Raw genomic sequence first — 17,237 nt, forward strand, 5'->3', positions numbered from 1 at the left:
CGACGGAAAAAAATTGTCTATCCCGCATGCTGGTTAGCACTGCTGGAAACTACCAAACTATTAAATTTGTATGCCGCTTCGCATTCTCGACACTGGATGTTTACTTAAGTACGTCTGAGTTCCTAATGCATGATAATTGTTGCGCATTTTTTAACTTTTGTGAGTTTAGATTACGTCAGGACATTATAAATATAATTTGAATAATATAAAACGTCCGAATAGCATGGTCTATATAAATCTACGGCTTCGTGCTGTCGACACCGGAAGTTTAGTTGTGCACCTCCGAGTTCCTTATGCACGGGATTTTCTGCGCATTGTTTAACTTTTCTTGGTTTGCACTACGCCAGGACATTATAAATAAAATTTGTATATTTTAAAATGTTCGAATTGCATGAAATCTATAGACATCTAACAATTTAGCACATGGTAAGGACACGCACGCACATCTCCGCACATCACCGCCAGTGCCTCGAGAACTGTCTTCATTGTCTTAAAGGCCGCGTTACTGAGGTGTCACGTATATGGTTCAGTAAGGTTTTGGAGCTGCTTTCAATAAGCATGGTCCCGCTTGTCTCGTTTTCTGAAAATTCTACATTTAGAACGTATATTCTAGCGCTTCATAGGAAACAGAGTGGGCTAGAGGCAATAACGGCTACCGACAGAGCGTTTGGCATCTACAGCCACTATGTGAACGCAAACACTGCTTGCGGAACCTCACTTTATTAGTTTTTTTGTGCCGGCTTTGCAAATTTGTGAGCCGAAATCGTTCGCATTTACTTACATTGTGTGCATGTAATTCTGGACGATTCGGACTCCTTCGAAGCTTTGACCTTCCACCGTTAGGAGTCAACGCAATCAACGAGTTGGCTGTGTATCATTGCGGGTGAGGCTTGGAAGAGCAACTAATGTAAATGGCAGTCGTCAAGGTGGTGCATAGTACAGTTTTTCTTTCTGTCCTCTGGTTGCATTATTAGAAATGTAGTTTGAGCTCCTAAAGCAGTGCGCAAAAGTTCGCATGTGCTGTTTCGAGCGCAGAATACAGATATTTATCATAGCATTCGAGATATGAAGCCAATGAAGACAGCAGTAGACAGAGAACGTCCAACTTGTTAAACAAGATGTACGGACGCACTTCGTAAATGCTGTCCGCTGGGAGAAAATAACTATTTATTCATTTGAGGTATAAGACTCCCCACTATATTTAAGAAAAAAACACAAGGGTGGTGTTTCCACTGCCACGCAAGCAATGCTCTAGCGCCAATACGACTTCCCGCTTCGCAAACGCTGGCAGAGCAGGAGACGAAACGTCATGGACCCTGCTCATTCTCCTTCGCGTTTACGCTGGCAGTTCCCCAGCGGCCAGTTGTCGTGCCTTGCCGAGTGCACCGAGCTACTTCTAATAATAATAATAATAATAATAATAATAATAATAATAATAATAATAATAATAATAATAATAATAATAATAATTTTAATAATAATAATAATAATAATAATAATAATAATAATAATAATAATAATAATAATAATAATAATATGCCTTTATTCATAAAAGCAACAAAGTGTCAAGGCCTTAGGAAAAAAGTTGCTACAAAAGCAACTTGACTGGTACTAATAACCAGAAGGTCCAAACGACAGCAGAGAGCAAGGAGCGGGAGAAAAAAAGAAGAAAAAAGAAAAGGGATTACTACTCCCATAAATTTTCTAACATTTCACGATTGCATTCTTCTATTCCTAACGAGAGACGCAAAATTACAACTCTTTTTTATCATTGAGCACGCACGCACTTTCAAGGCCCCATGAGCTGTCGACTGCACCGCCGCTACAATAGCACAGGGTCAAACGGCAGGAAACGCGTTAACACGCGTGATATCAAGGGGGTGATGACTCTAAAAGAACTAAACCTGCAATTTAAGTACGTGGTATGACGTAAGACTATCGGCACAGCATTCTAATAAAGCGTCATTTGAGGCGCAAACAATGAGAAAGCGAATTTGTTCGAAATTCTCAAGAGGACAGGCTGATGTGCGAGCTTGCATGACATTATTCACTCAGTAGCGCGCAAATCACACGGAGAGCGAAAGAAGCAGACGGGACACGTTTCGTCTGCTTCCTTTGCCGTCCATGTGTTATTGCGCCACTGTGCAAGTAGAAATTCTGGCTGTTTTGAAATTCTTGCAAATCTAGTGGTCCGTGACGTCATGCTTATTTAACATTCATTGAATGTTTCATGCTTATCATCCAGTTTTATTTTCCTAACATTGCGTTCTTAGCGTATGTTACATAATTCATGCGTATTTCCCATTTTCTGACGGATGGATGCAAGTGCACATAGAAGGGTTAGCCACTTAAAATACATATACGGTTGGTTCGCTCCTGTTTTACGGATTCCCTTAAACAAGGCTCACATATCTGTTGAAAATCATATGCAGTTTCTTGACACGTGAATAATATATTTGCCGCTCTTTTGGCATGCGAGAGCTCTGTTAGCTGGAATATTTTTGCTACTGGTCATCCACAGCTGCATTATCAGTTTTAAAGTTTGATCAAATTGGGCTGTGGCTATTCTTCTGGAAGTATATACTGGATTAAAATGCGCTTTCCTATTGTAACACGAATAACGGAAAGGAGTGAGGAATGACATGGCTGGAGGTGTTGGGAAGTTCAAATGTTTTATTACCATTTGGTCATTTAATGAAGAATCCTATACTATAAAGCAACACCGTATATAAAATTTTTGAACTTCAGTGTAGCTGCTTGTTCATGAAATGTATGTGAAGAAACAATCATCCGTTTTAATACAAAACAGAAGTGTCTAAAAATGTCAGTAGCACGTCAACATTTCAACTCAATAGTAGGTTCGCAATTATAATTCAGCAGTCCATACACGAACCGAATAAATCAATAAAAATTTATTATGATGTATATACGGAGTGTTATGCTACTATGATTTCAATGAACTTTACAGCACACAAAAATACGTTTTTTGCTTTATTCTGTGTGCACGTAAGGAAAAAGAAAGCACGGTGGATGCAGGAGCCGCCACGCCATTCACGGCCTCGCAACAAGATTGCATGCGTCTTACGTCGTTTATTGGCAGACTCAGTATCTATCATTGAGCGGCTATTTCTGTGTATTTGTAAGTGCCTTCTAAATCATTTTCAAAACGCAATAACCGAATGCAAGCTGGACAAACGGCGAGAGAATGAACTGCCCTGGTACGGCGGCACGAAAACATTCACAGAGAAACTCCTCTGGGAATAGTCTAAGCAAGCGCAAGCAATGTGCCACTCGCTCATCTCCATGCTGCCCAGTGTAATTATCAATGTTATGACGCTTGATGCGATCTGTATACAGCAGTCGTTATCAACATTATCGGACTCGATCCGAGCCTTATTTAACAATTATCAGTGGGTATCAATGTTGGCGCATTCGATCCAATCCTTATCAACCCTTACCTGCCTTTGTGAACCTTATTAGATATGACCCTACCCTTATTTACCTTATCGAACTTATCCGACCTTTATCAACGTATATCAGTGGTTGTTAACATTACCAGCATTGATCCTACCATTAAATGTTCTTCTCCCTCATTAGCACCTTATCTATCCGCGTCGAACCTCTGTGCACCGTGATAAGACCCCTACAACCCCTAATGACTCCTTATCATCTTTATCAAGTCAATCACTGCTTATCGGTCTGTGTTGTGGAACGCGAAGCGCACGAACCTTCATAGATCGGTGGCATTCTTTTCGGTCGAGGAACTCCCCAATGGAAAGCGCACATCACGACCACAGAAACGCAAAGGGGATGTGGTGTATTCGGCATTAAATTTATGTAAAATCATAATTTTTCTGATGTCTACCATGCGCCAAGTTGGCTCTACATGTGGCTCCAGTTATGCCTTTTATTACAAAATCACCAACTATTTCCAGAAAGCCTTCATAGAAACAATCATTTATAGAATATTTTCTTTATAGTGATTCGTCGTGTGACAGACTGGTTTCTTTGTTGGGTAGGCATACAAATGCTTACGCGTTTAAACAGAATGCAGACGATCATGAGACAGCTACGAAATTGCTCGATGGATTCATTCTATTGATGTAAGTACAAACCGCGGTTGCGAGTAACTTCGGCCCTATTGACAATCACTTGCAGTCTGGCAGCAACTGACATTCAGAGGTTCCCATGAAGGGTAAAAAAAACGTAACTTTTTGTAAGAATACGCCCGTAAAGTATTGCAGGAAAGGATCATTTATATTTTTATGCGTAAAATTAACAATACTGGTGGCATAGATATAATTATGCTTGTTAAGCCCGTGAAAAGAAAAATAGAAACATGGTCTTCTTATTTTTTTTAATTTACCATGCCAAAGTATGCACACGGTGTAGCAATGGTGTGAAAGCTGGAAGTGTCTTTGCGGCAAGAGTAAACAAAATCTTTAGATAGTTGGTTGTGTTCATGTCAACGTGTCTTTGGATAAGCGCTAGTAGAAAAAAGTTTGAAGGCATATGGAATATGACCTTCATTTGTTCGTCGAGATGTCGCACTCTTCTCAGTAGCAAATATAGAGCGCGATAACTTCCATTTTTCCGCAATATTTTTCATCCTTTCCAGGATGTGCTCGAAGAAAAAACTTCTGAGCAGTTGTAGCCGTATATCCGTAGTAAAATTAGTCCAGGTTTTAGTGCAGCTTGTTCCATAGAAACGAATTAGTTCAAACCTGACAATTTTCTCATACCTGGTACCCATTATAGGAAGCGGAGGAAAATGGAGAAAATAAATACATTGTTTTTTTTTGGAATGTAGAAGTAAATTTAAATGAGGGGCAAACATTTTAGGAAATTTTCTCATTAACCACACACCCATAGAAAGTTGACGAAGAAGCCCACATTGCAGCGGGAACGAGTGAATCACTGAACTTCCGCAATTTGAAACAAAATAGACGCATAAGTAGAACGTTGTTCTAGTGTTACTGATCTGATATGCAGGTTGCAATGTAGTCTGATGAGCATAGAGTGATTTTTTACCTGCAGTTAGAGAACTACCTAAGCATCATTTTGCAACAAGTCACTACCAGAATAATTTGAGCATTTTTGATTTCTAATCTACTGAAGACTTGAGCTTCACTGGTGGTTGTGTTATCAGTGAGCGCCATTCAACCCATCAGTGTCGTTACATAGGTTTGAAGAACCGAAACTTCAACACAGTAAATTCAAATAAATGCTGACAAAAACATGGCTTCAGCGCGATTAGTTTTAACGGACGTTTTTTAGACAATACATATTTTGTAGTTACTTTTGGCATATAACCCGACCTGAATCTACGAGTTGTACTTTTCATGAGGCAGATATTAATTGCACAAAAATTTAAAATCCCCTCTTTGAGTAATTGCAAAATTTCGCGCAGTGTAATATAATAAAAGCCACTTGAAAGAATTTCCATGAATCACTCGTGTTCCGAGATAATATTTTGAATGGGAGGCGAAATGCGTACATTGGAGTTTCAGGTATTTGTGCCTAAGTGCACAAAACCGTATTTGTCCTTGTGGATCAACACATCATTTTTACTTCAACTTTGTCGTTAAATATAGCAGTCTGGTCCAATAATTTTACTTTTTTTCTCATTGGATAGGTCTTGCAAGCTAACCGGGTAAATATTAGGTAATTGCTATGGCAGGTGTACAGTAAGTAAATAAAAACAGGACGTGTGATACAATACTCATTATGCTCAATTGCAATTCCCTCATTTACTCTGCAAATAATGTTCGTCTCTTCAAGCAATACCGTTCAAGGATTAGTATTGTGCTATTACACACGTATTTTTTTTTAAATCGGCAGTATCATCTAAATAGGCACCAGTATAGCTCTGATAAATCTGCTTTGAGAATAGGCATTTAGATCTGTGAAGTGTAATAAACAATATTGCTGCAAAAAACATAACTGCTTTTCTTTCAGGTTGAATTGTACTTTCGCAATCACTCAATAATGATAAGCGTCAAGATAGGAAGCGTCAGTGAGGTAAGTGTACAATGTGACTCTCAAGGCGAATGAGTCATCACGAAGCGAAGTACACCTACAGTAACTTTAACAATATAGCATGAAAGTTCAACAACGTGAGGCACTTTAAGGGGCAATAATGTCTAAATATATGAGCGTTGTCATTTTTCTTTTTCAATGGGACCAATGAAAAAATGCAGTCAAGCCTGTTACCTCGCGCATAGCTCCTGCACACGACACCTTCAGTGATCGCGGCAGTTGAATTGCACGTTCCATGCTGTAACCTGCTGATTACCGATTACGAGTGTTCATGTTCCCCTGTTAAAGCTACGAAAATTGTTGCATTTTGTTGTGTACTATCTTTATTATCACGTGAGACTTTTCATCTTTAAGTCATCGATACTGGTGAGAGGTGCAATGGAACAGTCTGAATCAAATCGAATGGAGAGATCGAAGAAAAGCCACATGAATACATTGATGGTGTGCACTCAGTGCGATAAAAAACTACGCACATTATTTGATAGATTCTTGTAATGTTGTTCATTGTTGTACGCGCTGTCTGCGGTAGTCTAAGCAGTTCATCTCGGAACCATAGGAATAGCAGCAATTAAACAAGAGCAGAGCACTTCACCACTTGCATGTGGATTGCTGCGCTTTCTATATGTATCGCGTTCAATACTACAGCTCTGCATGTCAGTTTGAGCAGGTTTAACAGCGAATACACATGCCAAAAAATTCATTTGCTTATGTAGAGGAAACAAATTCACAGGCTGCCTAAAAGCGAACTATTCTCATTGACTGACCAAAAAAGTTTCTAAAGAAGTTCGCTACACCATGCGTTAACTTGGGAGTGGCGCCGCACTGCAGGATCGTCGACTCAAGTCGCACGAAGTCATGCAGGCGTCCCCGCTTGCGTCCGGCTTTCTCGGCCAAACTCTAATAGCAAAAGCTACTACAGATATGCTAGGAGTAGCAAATCCTAAATAATTTCGTTAGGACAATTATCTAACCAAAATGTATGAAATTGCAAGAACAATTCTAGTCTAACTTTTACTAATAAACACTTGAACGGTACTACATGTCAGTTCTCTTTATCATTGCGGCAAGGCAGAATGTGGGGACCATAAAAAAGCAGCATCCTGGTTTACTCTCCGCTAGCCTTATCAAAACCTCCTTCCCATCTTGCATCCTCAATATAGAAAGCAAGAAGTGAAATATGTTTAAAAACATCTATCGCCGTTACCTAGTGCCTTCCTGCTATATATGGTTGCTTCATTTCTTCCCGAGCATTCTTTTTTCAGCCAAATTTTGCAAGCTTTATAAATCATCATTAAATTTCTTAAGATTTGAAGGTATGCATATTTCATTTAGCGTCGTTATACGCTCGCTCTTAGGTACTTTATGATGCTCTTGGCTACGAGTTTATTGCTACTACTAGCCGGATTGAAATGAATATTAGAATTCAGTGAAGAAAAGATATTAGATATCGTAGCTTCTTTCGAAATATTGCCTTTAAAGCAATGCAGTGTTAGTTTTAGGGCTCCCTCATAATTATTACCCTTTTGACATTATTTGGTTCGAGTGCAGTCATTGATGATCTGATTCATATGCTGAACTATCCAGGAAAATAAACTAATCAGCGTTTGACTATTAGATAACTTCACTGTGAGATGATTTGTAAAATTTATTTAAAAAGTGCAGAGATGTTGGGCTGAGGTAGACTCCTCTTGACGGCTTCTCTACATCTAGATAAAGGAAAGATGCACGAAGGGGTGTTATGAAAAGTTTGAACCAGAAAATATGGTGTCATAGAAAGAGCAGCAACACTTTTGTACTTTTTTGGGGTCTTGCATGTCGGCATTTACAAGGTAAAGTTAGGCCGGAACACGAAAATGTTTGTATTATATACTACATGGTTATTATTGCGTAATGAGTATGCTCCAAGTTGATATTCGTAAACGTTTCAGAAGAATAATGTGAGACTTAACTGTACTAGCTGAGCCATATTTCTCAGGAGAACAATGCTCTTTTTATTCAAATTTTTTTTTAATAGTAACAGGGCTGCAGTTGCGAAAGTTGACGTGACAAATCTCCTGAATGCTCGCATATTCCTTCTGAGGATCGCCTACTTCTTTCTTTCTAATTTGCTCCTGCAGAAAAATGACCTGTCGTCCTATTCAGGTAAATCCTTAGACGAAAGAGCCACGCTGAAGAACGTTACTGCTTATGGAAACTCTTTAGGTCAACCATCAAACACCATATTTTACCTTTTTTCTTGGTGAGTATACTCACATCTTCTGAAATAAGAATGTTAGGATGACACGGCAAAGTTTGCATAATCTGTCTATGCAGGTTCAAGTTAGAAGTGATAAGGGTAGGATTGAGATCCAGGTTTTGACGGCAACCCGTCTGCTCGGAAGAATGAATTGTGCAAAATGTATAGCGCCCACCAATCGTTGAAAACCAGAAGGAAAAACGAAGATATTTCGGTTCCATTACGGAAACATTTTTCACAATCTCATTTTGAACAACGCTCCCGTAGCGAGACCGAAACATCTTTTTTTGCTTTGTTTTCTACGATTGGCTCGCACTCGATAATTTCCGCCACAAAACAATAAGAGTTGCTTGATTTTTTTCCTAATCATTGCTTATTTCTAGCATGCAGATAGTCAGCCATATATGTTTTAAAAGGGTGTTCAAAATCTAGCCATCGCCTAATGCTCGAACTTTCCCGCACACCATTCAGGCCGGAAGTAAACTATGTGAACACCATCAAAAATATTCATGCGGTTTTGCTAGCTTAAGCGCAATGCGCGTGATGTACTCAAGGATATCAGAAACCTATAAATTTCTTTAGGAAACTCATCAGCATGAATAAGAAGTGATGAGAGAAATTGTTACGTTCTCGATACTGATTTTCTGTATCTTGTCTCTCGCTGCTCTAAAACAACAGTCCATTTTCGATTAGGCGAAAATAATGGTGTGAAATGTACAATAGCCTCCATGTCATCAAATTGGCGCTATTGAAGTTTTCTGCTCATTTCGTGCGAGCTAGTTTTAATAATTAAATTCCGTGCAACCCCTCAGTTGCTTTTCTCTGCTAGAAGTTGGTAAACCCTCGTTGAGATCGGCCCTGTTGAGAAAGGTCAGGATCAAAATAAGTCTTCAGTCCATGCTCATGTCAAAGAGGCTTGATATTCTGCTTTACGTGCGTAAAATATAAATTGGAAAAACTTATCAAAAATGTACAAAGTGCCTCTAATTTTTCACCTCCATGTACGTGGGCTGAGCTATGCTCTTGTGTCATGGGGCCAGCAAAAAGTCCTTTGTCGCAGGAATGAGGCTTCGTTAAAAAAAACTTTCACTTAGCACACAATTCGTATGAAAGGAAAAAATGTGACATGACAGAGTGCTGCTGACAATATAGTTGTATTGCTTGCACTGCAATAATCAGTGAGATGTAAAAGGGGAGAACAGATAAATCTGCAGCCAAGTTGTTCTGAAACTACGATATAGGGGGACCCTGGCATGGCTAGTGTGGCACTTGTTTTAGAAGACTAGGCAAGCAATCTCGCTACCTAATAATCTTTCTTGATGGGGCACTAACACAAACGCTCCCCGCCTTACATATATGGAACGCCCTTACATATCTCTCTAGCGCTCACTTCCTTATACCTTTATTTATTTATTTATTTATAGTGTTGGCCGATAGGGCCATTACGGAGTGGACATTTTAATACTTTTTACAGCCTTGCACGCTACAAGCACGAACACATTAAAGCATAAACGATAAAATTCAAGCGCTGCATACGTCACACAGTGTATACCAATACCTCAAACAACATATACGCAATACTGCATGTGCCCACAGTATCTCATTTGGCCACAGTACCACAGTTTTTAAGCATCGGTGTGTATTTTTCAAATAGAGGCGTGCCCTGCCAGGTGACTTTCACTAACCATCCCCAAGCACCTTCCCTGTTACAAAGTAGTCCATGCTGAAAATCACATGCCCTGTTGGTATAGGATAAATTATTTTGCTTACCCGTGGCACTGGTGTTAACAACGAAAGCGGTCATTGAAACAATTGCTGAGCACGTGGATGAATAGAATCTTTCAATAAATATTTAATCACGACAGATATAACGGCCAAGTTTAAATTTACATGTAGCGAAGCTTTGCTTAAATGTATATATGTTGCTTAAACTCTTGTCGGTATGTGCGTTATTGCCATGCCAGTGCAAGGTTATATCAAAATTCTTCGCGCCAACAACATCATCAACATTGTAAGTAGTCTAAACAAAACTTCCTTGCTGTGGCACCAGCAGTGTGACAAACAATGCGAACATCTCGAAGAGCTATTTGGCGTTGCCACAAAATTAGCGTTTGTGCGAGTGTGACCAACTAGAGCAACGGGCTGCTTGCTGGGCGACCAAGTTGGGATCCCACGATCGGGCATGGAATTACTTTTTTTTCGCATAAGCTATTCGGTAATAGCAGTAGCATCCAGTAGCAATGGTCAAGACAATACAAAGAAACCTTCTCTTGAACGGCTACAATGCATTTACTGAAATATTTTCATCCTGCACAATACTAAATTTACATCCGACACTCCTTGAGCGTGGGGGGAGACCTCTTTGTGCGTACTTTATTACTATCTTTTCATAGCGAGCGCTTGCTTAACAGACTCGCCTCCGAGACGTTGCTAGTCATGGCGGTGGTGTCTGCGCCTGCTGCTGCTATCGTGGAAAAAAGATCGCGTCCACACACAACACTCGGCGCCATCTAGTGCTGGCGCAGGAAAAATTGGAGGGCGCTTTAGCTTCGCCTTTAACAGGGCAACGTGATAGTACTTTAAGACCCCTGACCGCTTCTCATGCTTCCCCGAAGCTGCAGTTTATGTAGCCGAAATGGTTGTCGGGAAACGCTGGCGGCGAACGCTATGCAGGAAGGCGAGATTTCTCGTAGAAAAGCGGCCTCTAGCGTGAGCCGCGAAGGGTGGATGGATGTTATTATTGCCCCTTTTGCAACGGGGCGGTGCGGTGTCCACCAAACTCTTGCTATTATATTGCCTAATGTCCAACATAAGTTTAAAAAAGGAAAAGGAGAAAAATGAACGATGAATTCGCATAATCAAACTACCCAAACCCCTATTTTCAACTTTGTTTTGTACGCCTCACTTGGTTGCAGTTTCCCCACTTTACTACCACCAATCTTCCTCTCGCCTCTTACTAATTTCTGTTGCGGACATGTTTTCTTTCCCCCTGCTCTTACTGAACCGAAGGGCTTCTAGGAGGCCAGTGGTGTCAAAATCGGCCGATGGGCTGATATCTTCACATTATGTAAAAATATGCTCCATCGTTTCCTTAGCTTTACCCAGCAAACACATGCTTCTATTCCCTACTTATGCTCGCCTTATAAGTGCATGTTCTAAGGCAGCCTTGTCTCGCTTCTGAATGTAATGAGATTCCCTTTGAGTTATCATAAATTATTTCTACCCACATTTCATTTTTTCCTCTGAGGTAGTTTCTTATGGCAGGTTTCTTTTCCATTGCCACCATCCATGAGATTATTTCAGCCTCTCTGACCTTTCGTTTGACGTTCTTTGCTGCTGTGTTGATCACCCCACAGGCCATATACTTGCTGGTAAGCTTCCTAGTTCTTTTCCTCCACTGAGTATAAATGTCTTTTTTTCTGTGCAAATATATTAACACTCTCTCAGCCTATTTAATTTCCTGCCTATACCTGAGTCGTTCTTCATAATGAATTTTACTGTGACCTCCCCTCACTTCAAGCTAGTCCAGCCGATATCACGCTGCACAGCTTCACTTGTAATTATGGGGTTTTACGTTCAAAACCACCTTCTCATTATGACGCAATCTAAGCACACGGGTATACGGCCGCATTTCGCCCCCATCAGAATGCGGCTGCCGTGGCCGGGACTCAATCCCACAACTTCGTGCTCAGCAGCCTAACACCACAGCCGCTGAGCAACTACGGCGGGTAGAGCTTCACTTGTAGTCTTCCCGTTATTGCCCAACACGACGCGTCTGACTGACCTTTGATAGCCATCGAGTCCTGATTGTACCCCTGATTTAAAGCAAGCAACCGCATTTCCAAAAGTAAGTCCTGGAATCATTACACCTTTCCACATACGTCGGAGCACCTTGCAGCTATTGTATCCCCTTAGCGCTCTGCAATTCATTTTTGGCTGCATTTCGCTACCTCTTTACTATTATTGTTTTTTTCCTGTGTTTATATATTATATATATAAACACAGGAAAAATATAATATATAATATATATATTATATATTTATATATTATTATATTTTCCTGTGTTTTTTTCCTGTATATATATATATATATATATATATATATATATATATATATATATATATATATATATATATATATATATATATATATTGCTTTGGTTTATTCATATACAAAGGTATTTATATTGTTTTACGCGAAGCAATTACTGTACCTGTATGGACACTGTCTGTTCACTGTTTCCGTTGAATACCATTACATCTGATTTCTAACACCAAAGTTCAGACCTACATTCGCACCGCCCTGTCCACAGATATTATCCAGACGTTGCATATTAGTTTGCTTGTTAGCTAGCAACACAATTCCCTCCGCATAAAACAAACATGAAAGCTGCTGCTCTGCCACTGTACCCGCTTGTTTGTATGAGGGATTAAACCCTTTATTACTTCCTTCTAGCGCCATCTTCGTCCTCACCAATTACATTATACACATCAGTGGGAATAAAAATTGGAGGACCCTTAAGCTTCGCCTTCAAGAGTGGAACGGGATAGCGTTATCGCACTCCGTTCGCACAGCCCACTCATTCGCTCAGCATGCTCTTGTGTCACACAATGACAAAACGTGCGCCAGAGCAAGCGGAACGAACCAAAGAACTTGGTGTCTCGGAGGGAAAAACGATCTACGCGAGCCAATCGGCACAGACAGCCGGGCGGCGACGCGCCATGAAGGCGGACGCGATCATGGGGCTGACGCCTCCATGGAATTGTCGTCTATCTCGTTTGGGAGCGCCACGCATACGCATGATTCCTCGTCAGCAGCATGGTGCTGACGAGGAATCGTCAGCACCATGCTGGCGGGGATGCTTTCACACCAGACGCGCTACGGCACAGCGATCACGTCAGAGGCGTCCCGCATCGGACGCTGCACCTAGGAATCACCCTGTGAGCGGAAAGAGGAGCCGCGTCGCCTAAACACGAGGGTTCGAGTCACGCACGCTGCAAGTAGGAAGGGGAGAGAGCAAGAAAACTTATTAAACGCAAGTGTTTTGGGGCATCCTCGCACTGGTCCCCGCATGGCTCCAATGCGGTCAAACGAGACGAAGGGGAGAAGGGGGCAGCGCCGTACATTGGGAGGAGGGGGTATTCTGTGTTTGCCGCAAGATGGCTCTGCGTGCGCGCTAAGCGCAGAAGAAATGTAGCGGAAACGTACTTGGCTACGCGTTTAACTGCGACTTTTCTAATTTCCATTCTGTAATTAACATTGCATGAATTATTTACATTAACTAATTACATTCTGTAAATTATGTAATTACATTCTGTAAATTACATTCTGTGTTTACAAAGGAAGACGAAGACAAGCGCTTGTCTTTGTCATCGTTTTTGTTCCTCGTCTTTGTTTGCGCTGTAAGTGAGGATTGATACCATCGCGTATGTATCGCTCTTCAATGAAACACTTTGAGATGAAACACCTACTTGGAGCCCTAGATATTGGCCGATCATCATCATCATCATCAGCCTGGTTGCGCCCACTGCAGGGCAAAGGCCTCTCCCATACTTCTCCAACAACCCCGGTCATGTACTAATTGTGGCCATGCCATGCCTGGAAACTTCTTAATCTCATCCGCCCACCTAACTATCTGCCGCCCCCCACTACGTTTCCCTTCCCTTGGGATCCCGTCCGTAACCCTTAATGACCATCGGTTATCTTGCCTCCTCATTACATGTCCTGTCCATGCCCATTTCTTTTTCTTGATTTCAACTAAGATGTCATTAACTCGCGTTTGTTCCCTCACGCAAACTGCTCTTTTCTTATCCCTTAACGTTACACCTATCATTCTTCTTTCCATAGCTCGTTGCGTCGTCCTCAAATTGAGTAGAACCCTTTTCGTAAGCCTCCAGGTTTCTGCCCCGTAGGTGAGTAGTGGTAAGACACAGCTATTATATACTTTTCTCTTGAGGGATAATGGCAATCTGCTGTTCATGATCTGAGAATGCCTGCCAAACGTACCCCAGCCCATTCTTATTCTTCTGATTATTTCCGTCTCATCATCTGGATCCGCCGTCACTACCTGCCCTAAGTAGATGTATTCCCTTACGACTTCCAGTGCCTCGCTGCCTGCTGTAAATTGCTGTTCTCTTCCGAGACTGTTAAGCATTACTTTAGTTTTCTGCAGATTAATTTTTAGACCCACTCTTCTGCTTTGCCTCTCCAGGTAAGTGAGCATGCATTGCAATTGGTCCCCTGAGTTACTAAGCAAGGCAATATCAACAGCGAATTGCAAGTTACTAAGGTATTCTCCATTAACTTTTATCCCCAATTCTTCCCAATCCTGGTCTCTGAATACCTCCTGTAAACACGCTGTGAATAGCATTGGAGATATCGTATCTCCCTGCCTGACGCCTTTCTTTATTGGGAATTTGTTGCTTGCTTTATGGAGGACCACGGTGGCTGTGGAGCCGCTATAGATATCTTCCAGTATTTTTACATACGGCTCGTCTACACCCTGATTCCGTAATTCCTCTATGACTGCTGAGGTTTCGACAGAATCAAACGCTTTCTCGTAATCAATGAAAGCTATATATAAGGGTTGGTTATATTCCGCACATTTCTCTATCACCTGATTGATAGTGTGAATATGATCTATTGTTGAGTAGTCTTTACGGAATCCTGCCTGGTCCTTTGCTTGACAGAAGTCTAAGGTGTTCCTGATTCTATTTGCGATTACCTTAGTAAATAGTTTGTAGGCAACGGACAGTAAGCTGATCGGTCTATAACTTTTCAAGTCTTTGGCGTCCCCTTTCTTATGGACTAGGATTATGTTAGCGTTCTTCCAAGATTCCGGTACGCTCGAGGTCATGAGGCATTGCGTATACAGGGTGGCCAGTTTCTCTAGAACAATCTGTCCACCATCCTTCAACAAATCTGTTGTTACCTGATCCTCCCCAGCTGCCTCCCCCTTTGCATATCTCCCAAGGCTTTCTTTACTTCTTCCGGCGTTACCTTTGGGATTTCGAATTCCTCTGGACTAAGTTCTCTTCCATTATCGTCGAGGGTGCCACTGGTACTGTATAAATCTCTATAGGAATCCTCAGCCACTGGGTATTTGCCACAAGGCGTGTGACACTCTACAACAACTAAAAAGAACACTAAGAACGGCCACAACCGGACAGTACGTCTACAACTCAGAAGAATAAATACCAGCCATGCGATTCCAGAGCGCACGCCGACAACAGCAAATATTTACCCTCTTCTTCCTCTTACGCTGCCTAATGCTGCAAGCCTTAAGCTGCCGGAGGAGGGCGTCACAAGGCCTTCCGCCAAGGCGGGTTGTCGACACGGTGACACGGCGGCTATGAGATGTCAAGTCTGCTGGGAAGGGACTCTGGTGATACCGATGTCCACGGGCAAGGTATGACGAGGTGCCTGCAATGCAAGACACTTCGGTTCGAAATCATTCTGGCAGCCAGGTCATGCAAGGGCGCACAACACGAACCGCACACGTTTACCTTTTCTGTCTTTGTTGCTTGCTTGATGGCAAGCCTCCTTAAAGTTGTCAACCAATTTTCATGCTACCCATTTTTTGGTGCAATGCAAATCTTACCAGTCAGAGTGTCTAATCATGAAGTGCTAACGCGGAAAATGCCGTGGAACTTTCTTGATCAGAATTTTCGGAAATGTAGTCGTTCACTGGAAGCATGCTGAAAACGGTGATACCTGAGCGCGACCGCGATTATACGCCGGCATTAGTTCGGGCAGGTGAGAACTGTGGCCATAGCTATGAAAAAGTATAATTTTGTTTCTCAAATCTATCTTCATTTCATTGATGTTAGCTGCATAATAGCTGCATGTTTTCATATATTTGCTATTACCTGCATGTTTTCGTGATTTTCGTCCAACTGCTCTGATATTTAACCACTAAAAACGTAACCAAACGTGATACGCCGTTCAGAGTGTTGCCGTAGCTATTGCCCGACTTTTTACTTCCGAACCGTAGAATCAAGCTTGAATGTTTCATTACAAGTCAACTGCAATTTTAAGCAATAATTATGCTGTACTTAATTGGAGTCGACTTACCTACAGTGATCTCTGACTATATCCGAAGTACCATGATTTCATCATCAGGCTTCGCCACTTACTGGCTTTCAAACTTTCCTTGCTGATTTAAAATTGTAATTTCTATTTAAGACATCAACAGCGTGCTGGTTTATATCACTATAAATAATGGTTGTTTCATTTCCATAAACCTTTCACAAAACATTCTGGCGACTTGTCAGCCCCTTAAGTTGTCGGAAAAGGGCGCAACAGAGCCCCACATAGACAGGACATTTAAACGGTCACGGTGGCGATGCGATGTCAAGTCTACTGTACATGACGACTTTTATGACATCAATGTTCACGGGTAAAGCATGATGAGATGTCTCCAGGACAAGACGTGCATAACTAGGACATTGCTACCAGCCGTTTCGTGGTAGTGTGCACGCCAGGAATCGTGCACGTTTAGTCTCCTCTTCTTTTTGTTCTTCCTAATTCTGCAAGGCTCCTTGCAAGATCATGGTACAGATTTTTTAGCGTTTTGTTATGCTGGGCTGAATAAAACGCATCCGACGACTTAGCAGACTGCACCACACATGCATCAGGTATGTGCCGCTTTTGAATGTGTGTCTTTCTCGTCAACGCTTTAGTGACCTGCACCATGAGTTCACTGGGTATGGGCCCCGCGTCAATGAACCTCTCGCCTACTTGGCTCAGTGCGATGTGTCACTGAGTGTGCGCCAAGCAAAGAAAGGAACCTCTCCTTTGGTGCTCGCCGGCGCACCGTGTTTTTCGCTTTGGACACCATGCGTGGAATTATCGACAGCAGTACTAGATGGCGCAACCCGTTTGCGAAGAAGCGTCAGAGGAGCCTGGCTGCCGCATGGCTCGTTTCTGAGCATTCACTCGTACCGGCGCCCAACGCCTGTCG

The 17,237-nt window shown here is 41.8% G+C and overlaps 1 protein-coding gene across 3 annotated transcripts in view; it reads left to right on the plus strand.

Moving 5' to 3' along the window:
* Positions 1–17,237, plus strand: part of LOC142563710 (uncharacterized) — an 80,301-nt gene that overhangs the window by 50,336 nt on the left and 12,728 nt on the right. For all 3 annotated transcript variants that reach the window (XM_075674305.1, XM_075674307.1, XM_075674306.1), the window contains 2 exons: positions 5,959–6,021; positions 8,157–8,278. In XM_075674305.1, the coding sequence (XP_075530420.1) occupies positions 5,959–6,021; positions 8,157–8,278 (185 nt within the window). The remainder of the gene's footprint in view (positions 1–5,958; positions 6,022–8,156; positions 8,279–17,237) is intronic.

The sequence above is a fragment of the Dermacentor variabilis genome, chromosome 11 (assembly GCF_050947875.1).
Source record: "Dermacentor variabilis isolate Ectoservices chromosome 11, ASM5094787v1, whole genome shotgun sequence".
Classification (NCBI taxonomy): domain Eukaryota; kingdom Metazoa; phylum Arthropoda; class Arachnida; order Ixodida; family Ixodidae; genus Dermacentor; species Dermacentor variabilis.